At 42.2% G+C, this 16,265-nt stretch overlaps 1 protein-coding gene across 2 annotated transcripts in view; it reads right to left on the bottom strand.

The window, feature by feature from the left end:
• FMN2 (formin 2) overlaps positions 1-16,265 on the bottom strand; it is a 414,500-nt gene that overhangs the window by 23,679 nt on the left and 374,556 nt on the right. Inside the window, exon 16 of one of the 2 annotated variants that reach the window (XM_088481581.1) lies at positions 12,052-12,201. In XM_088481581.1, coding sequence (XP_088337707.1) covers positions 12,052-12,201 — 150 coding nt within the window. Of the gene's footprint in view, positions 1-12,051; positions 12,202-16,265 lie in introns of those variants that run through there. The other variant, XR_015880159.1, reaches the window with a different exon arrangement.

Here is a 16,265-nt window from a genome sequence, read left to right as displayed (position 1 = left end):
GCAATGTATGTCTGACAATAAGAGCATCTCTGTGCAATGTATGTCTGACAATAAGAGCATCTATCTGCAATGTATGTCTGACAATAAGAGCATCTCTGTGCAATGTATGTCTGACAATAAGAGCATCTCTGTGCAATGTATGTCTGACAATAAGAATCTCTGTGCAATGTATGTCTGACAATAAGAGCATCTCTGTGCAATATATGTCTGACAATAAGAGCATCTCTGTGCAATGAATGGCTGACAATAAGAGCATCTCTGTGCAATGTATGTCTGACAATAAGAGCATCTCTGTGCAATGTATGTCTGACAATAAGAGTATCTCTGTGCAATGTATGTCTAACAATAAGAGCATCTCTCTGCAATATATGTCTGACAATAAGAGCATATCTGTGCAATGCATGTCTGACAATAAGAGCATCTCTGTGCAATGCATGTCTGACAATAAGAGCATCTCTGTGCAATGTATGTCTGACAATAAGAGTATCTCTGTGCAATGTATGGCTGACAATAAGAGCATCTCTCTGCAATGTATGTCTGACAATAAGAGCATCTCTGTGCAATGTATGTCTGACAATAAGAGCATCTCTGTGCAATGTATGTCTGACAATAAGAGCATATCTGTGCAATGTATGTCTGACAATAAGAGCATCTCTGTGCAATGCATGTCTGACAATAAGAGCATCTCTGTGCAATGTATGTCTGACAATAAGAGTATCTCTGTGCAATGTATGGCTGACAATAAGAGCATCTCTCTGCAATATATGTCTGACAATAAGAGCATATCTGTGCAATGTATGGCTGACAATAAGAGCATCTCTCTGCAATATATGTCCGACAATAAGAGCATATCTGTGCAATGTATGTCTGACAATAAGACAGGGTTGCCTACCTTTAATATTCTCTTCGCGGGAGAAGCCCGGGTAAGAGAAGCAGCAGGGGGCCGACGGGGGCGGGGCTTGACGATTCGCGTCATTAAGCCCCGCCCCCTCGCTGTAAAATTGCCGCGATTGGGCACAATTTACATAGGGGGCGGGGCCAAATGCTGTGATTCATGCAGAATCACAGCTTAAACCCCGCCCCCTTCACGGAGACCCGCGATTGCGTCGGGTATTCTCCTAATTCTGCCCACTTCACTAGGAAGTGGGCAGAATGCGGGAGAAATGCCTACCCTTCCGGGGGTGCGGGGGGTTACCCGAAAAATCGGGAGCCTCCCACGAAAACCGGGAGGGTAGGCATGTATGCAATAAGAGCATCTCTGTGCAATGCATGTCTGACAATAAGAGCATCTCTGTGCAATGTATGTCTGACAATAAGAATATCTCTGTGCAATGTATGTCTGACAATAAGAGCATCTCTGTGCAATGTATGTCTGACAATAAGAGCATCTCTGTGCAATGAATGGCTGACAATAAGAGCATCTCTGTGCAATGTATGTCTGACAATAATAGCATCACTGTGCAATGTATGGCTGACAATAAGAGCATCTCTCTGCAATATATGCCTGACAATAAGAGCATCTCTGTGCAATGTATGTCTGACAATAAGAGCATCTATCTGCAATGTATGTCTGACAATAAGAGTATCTCTGTGCAATGTATGTCTGACAATAAGAGAATCTCTGTGCAATGTATGTCTGACAATAAGAGAATCTCTGTGCAATGTATGGCTGACAATAAGAGCATATCTCTGCAATGTATGTCTGACAATAAGAGCATATCTGTGCAAGGTATGTCTGACAATAAGAGTATCTGAGCAATGTATGTCTGACAATAAGAATATCTCTGTACAATGTATGTCTGACAAAAAGAGCTTCTCTGTGCAATGCATGTCTGACAATAAGAATATCTCTGTGCAATGTATGTCTGACAATAAGAGCATCTCTCTGCAATGTATGTCTGACAATAAGAGCATCTCTGTGCAATGTATGTCTGACAATAAGAGCATCTCTGTGCAATGTATGTCTGACAATAAGAGCATCTCTGTGCAATGTATGTCTGACAATAAGAGCATCTCTGTGCAATGTATGTCTGACAATAAGAATATCTCTGTGCAATGTATGTCAGACAATAAGAGCATCTCTGTGCAATGTATGTCTGACAATAAGAGCATCTCTGTGCAATGTATGTCTGACAATAAGAGCATCTCTGTGCAATGTATGTCTGACAATAAGAGCATCTCTGTGCAATGTATGTCTGACAATAAGAGCATCTCTGTGCAATGTATGGCTGACAATAAGAGCATCTCTGTGCAATGTATGTCTGACAATAAGAGTATCTGTGCAATGTATGGCTGATAATAAGAGCATCTCTGTGCAATGTATGTCTGACAATAAGAGCATCTCTGTGCAATGTATGTCTGACAATAAGAGTATCTGTGCAATGTATGTCTGACAATAAGAGCATCTCTATGCAATGTATGTCTGACAATAAGAGTATCTGTGCAATGTATGTCTGACAATAACAGTGTCTGTGCAATGTATGTCTGACAATAAGAGCATCTCTGTGCAATGTATATCTGACAATAAGAGCATCTCTGTGCAATGTATGTCTGACAATAAGAGCATCTCTGTGCAATGTATGTCTGACAATAAGAATATCTCTGTGCAATGTATGTCTGACAATAAGAGCATCTCTCTGCAATGTATGTCTGACAATAAGAGCATCTCTGTGCAATGTATGTCTGACAATAAGAGCATCTCTGTGCAATGTATGTCTGACAATAAGAGCATCTCTGTGCAATGTATGTCTGACAATAAGAGCATCTCTGTGCAATGTATGTCTGACAATAAGAGCATCTCTGTGCAAGGTATGTCTGACAATAAGAGTATCTCTGTGCAATGTATGTCTGACAATAAGAGCATCTCTGTGCAATGTATGGCTGGCAATTAGAGCATACCTCTGCAATGCATGGCTGGCAATAAGAGTATCTCTGTGCAATGCATGGATGGCAATAAGAACATCTCTGTAATGTATGGCTGACAATAAGAGCATCTCTCTGGAATGCATGGCTGGCAATAAGAGGATCTCTATCAGGGGCGTTTCTATAATGGGTGCAGGGTGTGTGGGGCACACGAGCCCTGGGTCCAGGGGGGCACACACCGCACACCCTGCACCCATATTTTTATTACTTACTACTCTGCCACCAGAGTCCCACATCTGCGCCAGTATCAACGCTTTTAAAAATCACCTGGAAAATAGCCGCAGTCAACATTTTCCCAATGTTCTCCGCATGCGCTGTAGTCTACCAGTGCGGCACTGCGCTCAATGAGATAGGAGGGGGCCCTAGACAGAGACTGCACACACCCTTGATCTCTAGGCAATGTATGGCTGGCAACTAGAGTATCTGTGCAATGTAAGTCTGACAATAAGAGCATCTCTGTGCAATGTATGTCTGACAATAAGAATATCTCTGTGCAATGTATGTCTGACAATAAGAGCATCTCTCTGCAATTTATGTCTGACAATAAGAGCATCTCTGTGCAATGTATGTCTGACAATAAGAGCATCTCTGTGCAATGTATGTCTGACAATAAGAGCATCTCTGTGCAATGTATGTCTGACAATAAGAATATCTCTGTGCAATGTATGTCTGACAATAAGAGCATATCTGTGCAATGTATGTCTGACAATAAGAATATCTCCATGCAATGTATGTCTGACAATAAGAGCATATCTGTGCAATGTATGTCTGACAATAAGAATATCTCAGTGCAATGTATGTCTGACAATAAGAATATCTCTGTGCAATGTATGTCTGACAATAAAAGCATCTCTCTGCAATATATATCTGACAATAAGAATATCTCTGTGCAATGTATGTCTGACAATAAGAGCATATCTGTGCAATTTATGTCTGACATTAAGAGCATCTCTGTGCAATGTATGTCTGACATTAAGAGCATCTCTGTGCAATGTATGTCTGACAATAAGAGCATCTCTGTGCAATGTATGTCAGACAATAAGAGCATCTCTCTGCAATGTATGTCTGACAATAAGAGCATCTCTGTGCAATGTATGTCTGACAATAAGAGCATCAGTGCAATGTATGTCTGACAATAAGAGCATCTCTGTGCAATGTATGTCTGACAATAAGAGCATCTCTCTGCAATGTATGTCTGACAATAAGAATATCTCTGTGCAATGTATGTCTGACAATAAGAGCATCTCTGTGCAATGTATGTCTGACAATAAGAGTATCTGTGCAATGTATGTCTGACAATAACAGCATCTCTGTGCAATGTATATCTGACAATAAGATAATCTCTATGCAATGTATGTCTGACAATAAGAGCATCTCTCTGCAATGTATGTCTGACAATAAGAATATCTCTGTGCAATGTATGTCTGACAATAAGAGCATCTCTGTGCAATGTATGTCTGACAATAAGAGTATCTGTGCAATGTATGTCTGACAATAAGAGCATCTCTGTGCAATGTATGTCTGACATTAAGAGCATCTCTGTGCAATGTATGTCTGACAATAAGAGCATCTCTGTGCAATTTATGTCTGACATTAAGAGCATCTCTGTGCAATGTATGTCTGACAATAAGAATATCTCTGTGCAATGTATGTCTGACAATAAGAGCAGACATAAGAATATCTCTGTGCAATGTATGTCTGACAATAAGAGCATCTCTGTGCAATGTATGGCTGACATTAAGAGCAGCTCTCTGCAATGTATGGCTGACAATAAGAGCATCTCTGTGGAATGCATGGCTGGCAATAAGAGGATCTCTATCAGGGGCGTTTCTATAATGGGTGCAGGGTGTGTGGGGCACACGAGCCCTGGGTCCAGGGGGGCACACACCGCACACCCTGCACCCATATTTTTATTACTTACTACTCTGCCACCAGAGTCCCACATCTGCGCCAGTATCAACGCTTTTAAAAATCACCTGGAAAATAGCCGCAGTCAACATTTTCCCAATGTTCTCCGCATGCGCTGTAGTCTACCAGTGCGGCACTGCGCTCAATGAGATAGGAGGGGGCCCTAGACAGAGACTGCACACACCCTTGATCTCTAGGCAATGTATGGCTGGCAACTAGAGTATCTGTGCAATGTAAGTCTGACAATAAGAGCATCTCTGTGCAATGTATGTCTGACAATAAAAATATCTCTGTGCAATGTATGTCTGACAATAAGAGCATCTCTCTGCAATTTATGTCTGACAATAAGAGCATCTCTGTGCAATGTATGTCTGACAATAAGAGCATCTCTGTGCAATGTATGTCTGACAATAAGAGCATCTCTGTGCAATGTATGTCTGACAATAATAATATCTCTGTGCAATGTATGTCTGACAATAAGAGCATATCTGTGCAATGTATGTCTGACAATAAGAATATCTCCGTGCAATGTATGTCTGATAATAAGAGCATATCTGTGCAATGTATGTCTGACAATAAGAATATCTCAGTGCAATGTATGTCTGACAATAAGAATATCTCTGTGCAATGTATGTCTGACAATAAAAGCATCTCTCTGCAATATATATCTGACAATAAGAATATCTCTGTGCAATGTATGTCTGACAATAAGAGCATATCTGTGCAATTTATGTCTGACATTAAGAGCATCTCTGTGCAATGTATGTCTGACATTAAGAGCATCTCTGTGCAATGTATGTCTGACAATAAGAGCATCTCTGTGCAATGTATGTCAGACAATAAGAGCATCTCTCTGCAATGTATGTCTGACAATAAGAGCATCTCTGTGCAATGTATGTCTGACAATAAGAGCATCAGTGCAATGTATGTCTGACAATAAGAGCATCTCTGTGCAATGTATGTCTGACAATAAGAGCATCTCTCTGCAATGTATGTCTGACAATAAGAATATCTCTGTGCAATGTATGTCTGACAATAAGAGCATCTCTGTGCAATGTATGTCTGACAATAAGAGTATCTGTGCAATGTATGTCTGACAATAACAGCATCTCTGTGCAATGTATATCTGACAATAAGATAATCTCTATGCAATGTATGTCTGACAATAAGAGCATCTCTCTGCAATGTATGTCTGACAAGAATATCTCTGTGCAATGTATGTCTGACAATAAGAGCATCTCTGTGCAATGTATGTCTGACAATAAGAGTATCTGTGCAATGTATGTGACAATAAGAGCATCTCTGTGCAATGTATGTCTGACATTAAGAGCATCTCTGTGCAATGTATGTCTGACAATAAGAGCATCTCTGTGCAATTTATGTCTGACATTAAGAGCATCTCTGTGCAATGTATGTCTGACAATAAGAATATCTCTGTGCAATGTATGTCTGACAATAAGAGCAGACATAAGAATATCTCTGTGCAATGTATGTCTGACAATAAGAGCATCTCTGTGCAATGTATGGCTGACATTAAGAGCAGCTCTCTGCAATATACAGTATGTCTGACAATAAGAGCATATCTGTGCAAGGTATGTCTGACAATAAGAGTATCTGTGCAATGTATGTCTGACAATAAGAGCATATTTGTGCAAGGTATGTCTGACAATAAGAGTATCTCTGTGCAATGTATGTCTGACAATAAGAGCATCTCTGTGCAATGTATGTCTGACATTAAGAGCATCTCTGTGCAATGTATGTCTGACAATAAGAATATCTCTGTGCAATGTATGTCTGACAATAAGAGCATCTCTGTGCAATGTATGTCTGACAATAAGAGCATCTCTGTGCAATGTATGTCTGACAATAAAAGCATCTCTGTGCAATGTATGTCTGACAATAAGAATCTCTGTGCAATGTATGTCTGACAATAAGAGCATCTCTGTGCAATGTATGTCTGACAATAAGAGCATCTCTGTGCAATGAATGGCTGACAATAAGAGCATCTCTGTGCAATGTATGTCTGACAATAAGAGCATCTCTGTGCAATGTATGGCTGACAATAAGAGCATCTCTGTGCAATGTATGTCTGACAATAAGAGCATCTCTGTGCAATGTATGTCTAACAATAAGAGCATCTCTCTGCAATATATGTCTGACAATAAGAGCATATCTGTGCAATGCATGTCTGACAATAAGAGCATCTCTGTGCAATGCATGTCTGACAATAAGAGCATCTCTGTGCAATGTATGTCTGACAATAAGAGTATCTCTGTGCAATGTATGGCTGACAATAAGAGCATCTCTCTGCAATGTATGTCTGACAATAAGAGCATCTCTGTGCAATGTATGTCTGACAATAAGAGCATCTCTGTGCAATGTATGTCTGACAATAAGAGCATCTCTGTGCAATGTATGTCTGACAATAAGAGCATATCTGTGCAATGTATGTCTGACAATAAGAGCATCTCTGTGCAATGCATGTCTGACAATAAGAGCATCTCTGTGCAATGTATGTCTGACAATAAGAGTATCTCTGTGCAATGTATGGCTGACAATAAGAGCATCTCTCTGCAATATATGTCTGACAATAAGAGCATATCTGTGCAATGTATGGCTGACAATAAGAGCATCTCTCTGCAATATATGTCCGACAATAAGAGCATATCTGTGCAATGTATGTCTGACAATAAGACAGGGTTGCCTACCTTTAATATTCTCTTCCCGGGAGAAGCCCGGGTAAGAGAAGCAGCAGGGGGCCGACGGGGGTGGGGCTTGACGATTCGCGTCATTAAGCCCTGCCCCTCACTGTAAAATTGCCGCGATTGGGCACAATTTACATAGGGGGCGGGGCCAAATGCTGTGATTCATGCAGAATCACAGCTTAAACCCCGCCCCCTTCACGGAGACCCGCGATTGCGTCGGGTATTCTAATTCTGCCCACTTCACTAGGAAGTGGGCAGAAAGCGGGAGAAATGCCTACCCTTCCGGGGGTGCGGGGGGTTACCCGAAAAATCGGGAGCCTCCCACGAAAACCGGGAGGGTAGGCATGTATGCAATAAGAGCATCTCTGTGCAATGCATGTCTGACAATAAGAGCATCTCTGTGCAATGTATGTCTGACAATAAGAATATCTCTGTGCAATGTATGTCTGACAATAAGAGCATCTCTGTGCAATGTATGTCTGACAATAAGAGCATCTCTGTGCAATGTATGTCTGACAATAATAGCATCTCTGTGCAATGTATGGCTGACAATAAGAGCATCTCTCTGCAATATATGCCTGACAATAAGAGCATCTCTGTGCAATGTATGTCTGACAATAAGAGCATCTATCTGCAATGTATGTCTGACAATAAGAGTATCTCTGTGCAATGTATGTCTGACAATAAGAGAATCTCTGTGCAATGTATGTCTGACAATAAGAGAATCTCTGTGCAATGTATGGCTGACAATAAGAGCATATCTCTGCAATGTATGTCTGACAATAAGAGCATATCTGTGCAAGGTATGTCTGACAATAAGAGTATCTGAGCAATGTATGTCTGACAATAAGAATATCTCTGTGCAATGTATGTCTGACAAAAAGAGCATCTCTGTGCAATGCATGTCTGACAATAAGAATATCTCTGTGCAATGTATGTCTGACAATAAGAGTATCTCTGCAATGTATGTCTGACAATAAGAGCATCTCTGTGCAATGTATGTCTGACAATAAGAGCATCTCTGTGCAATGTATGTCTGACAATAAGAGCATCTCTGTGCAATATATGTCTGACAATAAGAGCATCTCTGTGCAATGTATGTCTGAAAATAAGAATATCTCTGTGCAATGTATGTCAGACAATAAGAGCATCTCTGTGCAATGCATGTCTGACAATAAGAGCATCTCTGTGCAATGTATGTCTGACAATAAGAGCATCTCTGTGCAATGTATGTCTGACAATAAGAGCATCTCTGTGCAATGTATGGCTGACAATAAGAGCATCTCTGTGCAATGTATGTCTGACAATAAGAGTATCTGTGCAATGTATGGCTGACAATAAGAGCATCTCTGTGCAATGTATGTCTGACAATAAGAGCATCTCTGTGCAATGTATGTCTGACAATAAGAGTATCTGTGCAATGTATGTCTGACAATAAGAGTATCTCTGTGCAATGTATGTCTGACAATAAGAGTATCTGTGCAATGTATGTCTGACAATAACAGTGTCTGTGCAATGTATGTCTGACAATAAGAGCATCTCTGTGCAATGTATATCTGACAATAAGAGCATCTCTGTGCAATGTATGTCTGACAATAAGAGCATCTCTGTGCAATGTATGTCTGACAATAAGAGCATCTCTGTGCAATGTATGGCTGACAATAAGAGTATCTCTCTGCAATGTATGTCTGACAATAAGAGCATCTCTGTGCAATGTATGTCTGACAATAAGAGCATCTCTCTGCAATGTATGTCTGACAATAAGAGCATCTCTGTGCAATGTATGTCTGACAATAAGAGCATCTCTGTGCAATGTATGGCTGACAATAAGAGTATCTCTGTGCAATGTATGGCTGACAATAAGAGTATCTGTGCAATGTATGTCTGACAATAAGAGCATCTCTCTGCAATGTATGTCTGACAATAAGAGCATCTCCGTGCAATGTATGTCTGACAATAAGAGTATCTGTGCAATGTATGTCTGACAATAAGAGTATCTGTGCAATGTATGTCTGACAATAAGAGTATCTGTGCAATGTATGTCTGACAATAAGAGCATCTCTGTGCAATGTATGTCTTACAATAAGAGCATCTCTCTGCAATGTATGTCTGACAATAAGAGCATCTCTCTGCAATGTATGTCTTACAATAAGAGCATCTCTCTGCAATGTATGTCTGACAATAAGAGCATCTCTGTGCAATGTATGTCTGACAATAAGAGTATCTGTGCAATGTATGTCTGACAATAAGAGTATCTGTGCAATGTATGTCTGACAATAAGAGTATCTCTGTGCAATGTATGTCTGACAATAAGAGTCTCTGTGCAATGTATATCTGGCAATAAGAGTACATCTGTGCAATGTATACCTGGCAATAAGAGCATCTCTGTGCAATGTATACCTAGCAATAAGAGTATATCTGTGCAATGTATACCTGGCAATAAGAGCATATCTGTGCAATGTATACCTGGCAATAAGAGTATCTCTCTGCAATGTATACCTGGCAATAAGAGTATATCTATGCAATGTATACCTGGCAATAAGAGCATATCTGTGCAATGTATGTCTGACAATAAAGGCATATCTGCGCAATGTATACCTGACAATAAGAGCATTTCCGTGCAATGTACTGTATGGCTAATAATAAAAGCATTTATCTGCAATGTATGGTGTGCAATAGGAGTATACCTGTGCAATATATACCTGGCAATAAGAGTATCTCTGAATAATCTCTGAATTGAGAAATTATTCCTGTTTATGCTGCAATAAATCTCTTTACCAAACAACAAATTAAGGCCCTCATTCAGAGCCGTACGCTCTGTGCAGAGCGTACGCTCTGAATGAGGGCCGGGCTCCATTTTCATGGAGCGTCCTCCTGGATGCTCGTATAGCTGTGGGTCACCACCCACAGGCTATACGAGCGTGCTTTGTGATGGCCGCGATGGTCGAGACCATCGCGACCATCGAAATTGCGAGCCGGAGCCTGCGGTTGAGGTTTTCAACCGCAAGCTCCGGAGTGATTTTGGCTCTATCAGAGCCAAAATCACTCCCACTGACATCACTAGTGATGTCAGTGGGCCGGCTTCTGACGGGAGGCGTTCCCGTGGGAACGCCCCCGTCAGGGAGGCACGCCCCCGGCACGCCCACCAAAGGGGGCGTGCTGTCAATCAACATTGACAGCACGCCCCCTTTGATCGGACACAACGAGCGAAGGACTTTCCTTCGCTCGTCGCGTCTGGCGCATGCGCACGACGGAGCTCCCTCCGTCGTGCGCATGCTCAGTGCATAACATCGACCCACTTGCGATCAGACAGCCGCTCGCGAGTGGGTCTGAATCAGGCCCTAAGTCTATGTTCTTTCTGTGTTGTGCAAGATTTCTACACCATACTAATGTAACACATTCATTTTACATTTTTATAATAAAAGATGATACTTTTTTGGATCTGGACAAATATAGATTTTAGTTATTGCTCAGAATCAGGTAACCATAGAAATATGATGTATTATCCAGTCCTCCCTCCTTATTTCTTATGTCAAATGTAAGTAAGTGCATCATCTGTCCATCAACACTGGTGATACTGGGAGTTGCTACACTGGTTTAGTAAATCAAATTATAGATGAAAAATATGACATTTACTTTCATTCTAATGCATTCAAATGGATATTTATCTGGTCAGTCTTTTGTATAGATGTGTGCACATATTTCTTACCTCCATGCGCTACAAGTCGCGTTACACAGAATGTGTGAGTGCCGTACAGCTCGGTAGCACCAAGCATCTTTTTGTGCAACTTTCTAACTTCAAATGTGTCTTATTCGCAAAGCGATGTGAATAGGATGCTTTATTCAGCGGAAGCTGCTTGTGCGTCCTATTCACATCGCTTTGCAAAGATGCTGCATTTGAAGGTGAAAATTTGCACAAAAACAGGCTCAGTGCTAGAGAGTTACTGTACGGGCAAGGAAGTAAGATGTATGTGGACACATCTGTAGCTGCTCCTCAAGGTGCCATCTACAACATGGAGGTCTACAAGAGGAATAGGTTTACAGTACAAGGCATTACAAGCACAAATCTAGATATTATGGGCCTGTTTCAGAGTTGCATTCAATACAACCTCAGACTAGTAATATATTCAAAAAGCAGAATATGACGGGTAAAAAAATTTCAGAACTTGTCTTTTCTTCTACCATTTAAAAATGGAAACTTCCTGTGAACATCAATATAAAATCTAACAGCAATAGTTAATCTTACTCAGAAAACGTCAAATGAAGCTATGGTGGCACCCAACAAATAATAATAATAATAATAATAATAATAATAATAACAACAATAACAATAATAATAATAACAATAATAACAATAACAATAATAACAATAATAATAATAACAACAATAACAATAACAATAATAATAATAACAACAATAACAATAATAATAACAACAATAACAATAACAATAATAATAATAATAATAATAATAATAATAATAATAATAATAATAACAACAATAACAATAACTTGCCTTTCTTGCAAAATCAACTTATTTTCTTTTTTCCAAAAATCTTTAAAATCAGTGCTGAATTCATGCCAAATGCTGAAGAAAGTGTTGGGAGATACTTCTTTTTCACCTATTTTTGGTTTCACGCAAAAGTAAGCTGTTGTTTCTATAAACCTGTAAACCAATAAATCATGTAAGACTTGACTGTTCTTTATACATTTCCTTTAAATGTTTATATGTTCATTCCATGCGCAGGGTTGCAGGCTAAGGCCCTGATTCAGAGGTGTACACACTGCCGATGTTGGATGCAGAGGAGTGCATGTGCCCCGATTGTCTCCGTACAGAGCCGCAGTTGTAATTTCAGGCGCACGTAGAGAGAAGGGAGTTGAAAATGTACAGTAGTGCGCATTTCTGGGCAGTGTCTTAGCGACTAAACAGAGATGGTCCGTCTTATGGACATGTTATGGGAGGGTGGCAGATACATGAATGGAGAAACTGCACCTGCCATAGAGCTGGTGCACATTTCGATGGTGGCACCTAAGGACTCACCAATCGTTATTATACCAATTACTGACGCTGACCGTGTGCGTCTCGGTCTTTGCACATTCAGACGCATGGATGTAAACAAGGGAAGGATTTTGTAGCAACATTTGGATAGTCGGAAAAAAGCAACTGCCAATAGGTGCAGCTGCATTCACCTCTGACTCAGGCCCTTAGTGCTTTTATACAGTACACAGTGGCGTAACTACAGCCCCCGCAGACCCTGCGGTGGCTTGGGGGGGCGAGGGCTTGTGGGGCGAGGTGGCCGCAGATTCCATGCGGACTAGCCGTCCGCATGGAATCTGCAGAAAACGGCCCTCCAAAAATGGCGCAAACGCCTAGGAGGAGACAGATGCTAGAGGTCCTACTGGACCTCTAGCATCTGTTAGTCACGCAGGCAGGGCGGTAGTGCGGACCGCACATAAGTGCCGTCCGCACTACACTAGTATAACAAACACACAGCCGCCGGCGCCGGCAGCTGTGTGTTTGTTTTAGCAGCCGATGAGTCAGACAGACTCATCGGCTGCTTGTCTTGCGCCCACTGCCGGAGCCGGGCTCTTCTGGCTCCCGCAGTGGGTGATGATGGGAGAGATGTCGTGACATCTCTCCCATCATGCAGAGCGGGCATGCCCGGGAGGGCGCCGGACGGAGGAGCCGATGCCGAAGCATTGATCGAGGTAAGGGGATTTTGTGTGTCTGTCTGGCAGGGGGGGTTGTTTACTACTACTGGGGGCATTGCTGGGGGGGTTGTTTACTACTACTACTGGGGGCATTGCTGGGGGGGGTTGTTTACTACTACTGGGGGCATTGCTGGGGGGGTTGTTTACTACTACTACTGGGGGCATTGCTGGGAGAGGGGGACTACTACTGGGGGCATTGCTGGGAGGGAGGACTACTGGGGGCATTGCTGGGAGGGAGGACTACTGGGGGCATTGCTGGGAGGGAGGACTACTACTGGGGGCATTGCTGGGAGGGAGGACTACTACTGGGGGCATTGCTGGGAGGACTACTGGGGGCATTGCTGGGAGGGAGGACTACTACTGGGGGCATTGCTTGGGGGGGACTACTACTGGGGGCATTGCTTGGGGGAGGGACTACTACTGGGGGCATTGCAGGGGTGGAACTACTACTGGGGACATTGCTGGTGGGGGGACTACTACTGGGGGCATTGCTGGTGGGACCACTACTGGGGGTACTGCACTGATGGGACCACTACTACTGGGGTCATTGCTGGGGGAAGACTACTACTACTGGGGGCACTGCTGGGGGGTTAGTACTGGGGTCACTATTTAAGGGGGTCTACTACTGAGGGCATTATATAAGGGGCACTGCATAGAGGGATGACTACCTGGGGCACTGCATAGGGGGACCACCTCTGGGGGCACTGTAAAAGGGCACTACGGTATACTGTAAACTGTCTAGGGGGTGTGGGAGGAAATTTTGTACTTTTTCACTGGGGGCCTAATTGCGTATAAATGGCCCTGTAATTAGTTTACCAAAATGCCGAGGGGGGGGGGGTTATATGGGGGGGGGCAACAGAAAAAATATTGGCAGGGGGGAGCAAAATTTATAGTTACGCCACTGAGTGCATAAACAGTGCGATTGTTTCAAACATCCTTATTAATGTGCTTCTCTACTCTTTACTCCCCATAAGGGCACCTAACACGTGACTAATAACTCCCGGCTGCTTATTGTGAGTACTTTAATCGCTATTGCAGCAATGTATATAAATCATGTCCTTGTTCTGCACTGTAATGTACTGTAAGTTACTTGTTTCTTGTTCACTTATTAGTTTTATGTAAGACGCTGTGGAATATTTGTGGCACCATATAAATAAAGGATGATAATAATAAACAATTAAATAAGTGTTGTGTTATGAAAATTTTATTAAAATCAAACATGGAAGATATAAAAGATTTCAATAAGCCCAATGGACCACATACAGCAAATAAGTAGATTGGTAATGTAAATTAAAGGGATGTAGTTTGGATTCCGGCGGTCGGGATGCCGATGCTCATAATACCAGCGCCGGAAACCCGACAATGCTCATTCAAATCCCGGTGTCCAGGGGCGTCTTGAGAGGAGGGGACCCATGTGCATAGCTGTTGGTATTCTGACCACCGGCATCCCGACCGCCGAGATCCCTGACAAATGATCAGATCTATACAATTTCACCCTGAACATGCCCGCCAACAGATTTGTTTTTTCTATAGACCAACAACTAGAAAGTGTATCATTAGAGTACTATTCATTAACATTATCATTGGCTCCTGATAATTTACATTCCTTATTATGGCATAGTTTTTAGGGTCTTATTTATCAATCTTCATGGAGCTGCAGCAAACTCTGCTGATCCTAAGCTGTGGTTCTATTAGTCTCACCAGCAGCCTATTGCTGCTGGCAATGAGTTACTGCAAAGTAGGTGTCTGCGTTGTGAGATGGAGATTAGTCCACATAGAAAATAACTTAACCAAACTTATTGGTTTATTAACCAGCAGATAACCGGATGCAGGTTAACACAGGGTTAATGCGTGCATGCACATACAACATAAGACAGATCCAGCCAGGAGCTTCAGGGTTATTGCAGGTGGTATGTATACATAGATCAGTGCCAGTGGTCCTTTAACAGTAAAATGTGGTGTCACATTGGGATTGTTGTACCTCCGGTAAATAGCAGACAGCACAGTCTCTAGTATGTGGCACAGACTCTCAGGAGTACACCATCTCTCTGTGGCGTACAGACTAAGAAGACATACAGAGGCACCATGCATGTGCAGTAGTGCACTAGGTATCCAGGTCATAGGATGTGGCAGCAATGCAACTTCGGCAATGCCCGGCATATAACTAAGGAAGAGAGTGCGGAGCACTCCCCTTCCAACATAGGCTACAATGGCTAAGCTATATAAACATGGTGTTAGCTAACGAACCCAATATCCGGAAAGCTATACTAGTAAGTAATAGAGGCTGCGGTATCCTGTTATTTTGCCTAACACAAGAAATATCTCTGATATCTGCTGTACTTGCTATTAGTTAAGTTACTAAAATCGAGATCGGTATGAATGACCGCCGAGTGTGAGCCCGGCAGTTCAAATCCCTCCTGGGGGGATGTCAAACCCTAAGTCCCCCCAGTAGCCTCAACCTAACCCTACCCCCTGGGGCTGTCGCTCGCGACGCCCAGCTTACCTTTGTTTGGTTTGCCGGGCGTCGGGATTTCGGCGGGTGGAGAATGATAGGCGTTGGAATTTCGACACCTATCATTAATCCCTTGCCAGGATTTCACAGTCGGGAAGCCAGCGGTCGGCATTTCGACCACTGGCTTCTTGACTACATCCCTTAAAATCATGCGTATATATTTAATTGGATGGGGCCTTTGATGAGGCTTGTAAAATGGATAGGTATGATATTTTAATTCCTTCCTAGAGGAATAAGGACAACAAATTTGCATGTGATACTTATGTTGAGAAGAGAACTGAGACCATACCATATATTTACAAGTATAATAAAGCAGCCTACCAAATCAAGAACCTCATCAAAAGGAATTCAAGGGAGATCTGATTCTCAAAGATATCATTGCTGATAATCCACTTATCATATTCAAGAATAACCACAATTTAAAGAATATCTTAGCCAGGGCCGTAACTAAGGTAGTGCGACCAGTGCCATGCCACAGGGCACGCAGGGCAGGGGGCGCTGTTTGG

The sequence above is a fragment of the Taudactylus pleione genome, unplaced genomic scaffold, assembly GCF_031769625.1.
Source record: "Taudactylus pleione unplaced genomic scaffold, aTauple2 ptg000275l, whole genome shotgun sequence".
Lineage (NCBI taxonomy): Eukaryota > Metazoa > Chordata > Amphibia > Anura > Myobatrachidae > Taudactylus > Taudactylus pleione.
The sequence above is the reverse complement of the archived record's forward strand: the minus strand, read 5'-3'. Positions and strand labels throughout refer to the sequence as shown.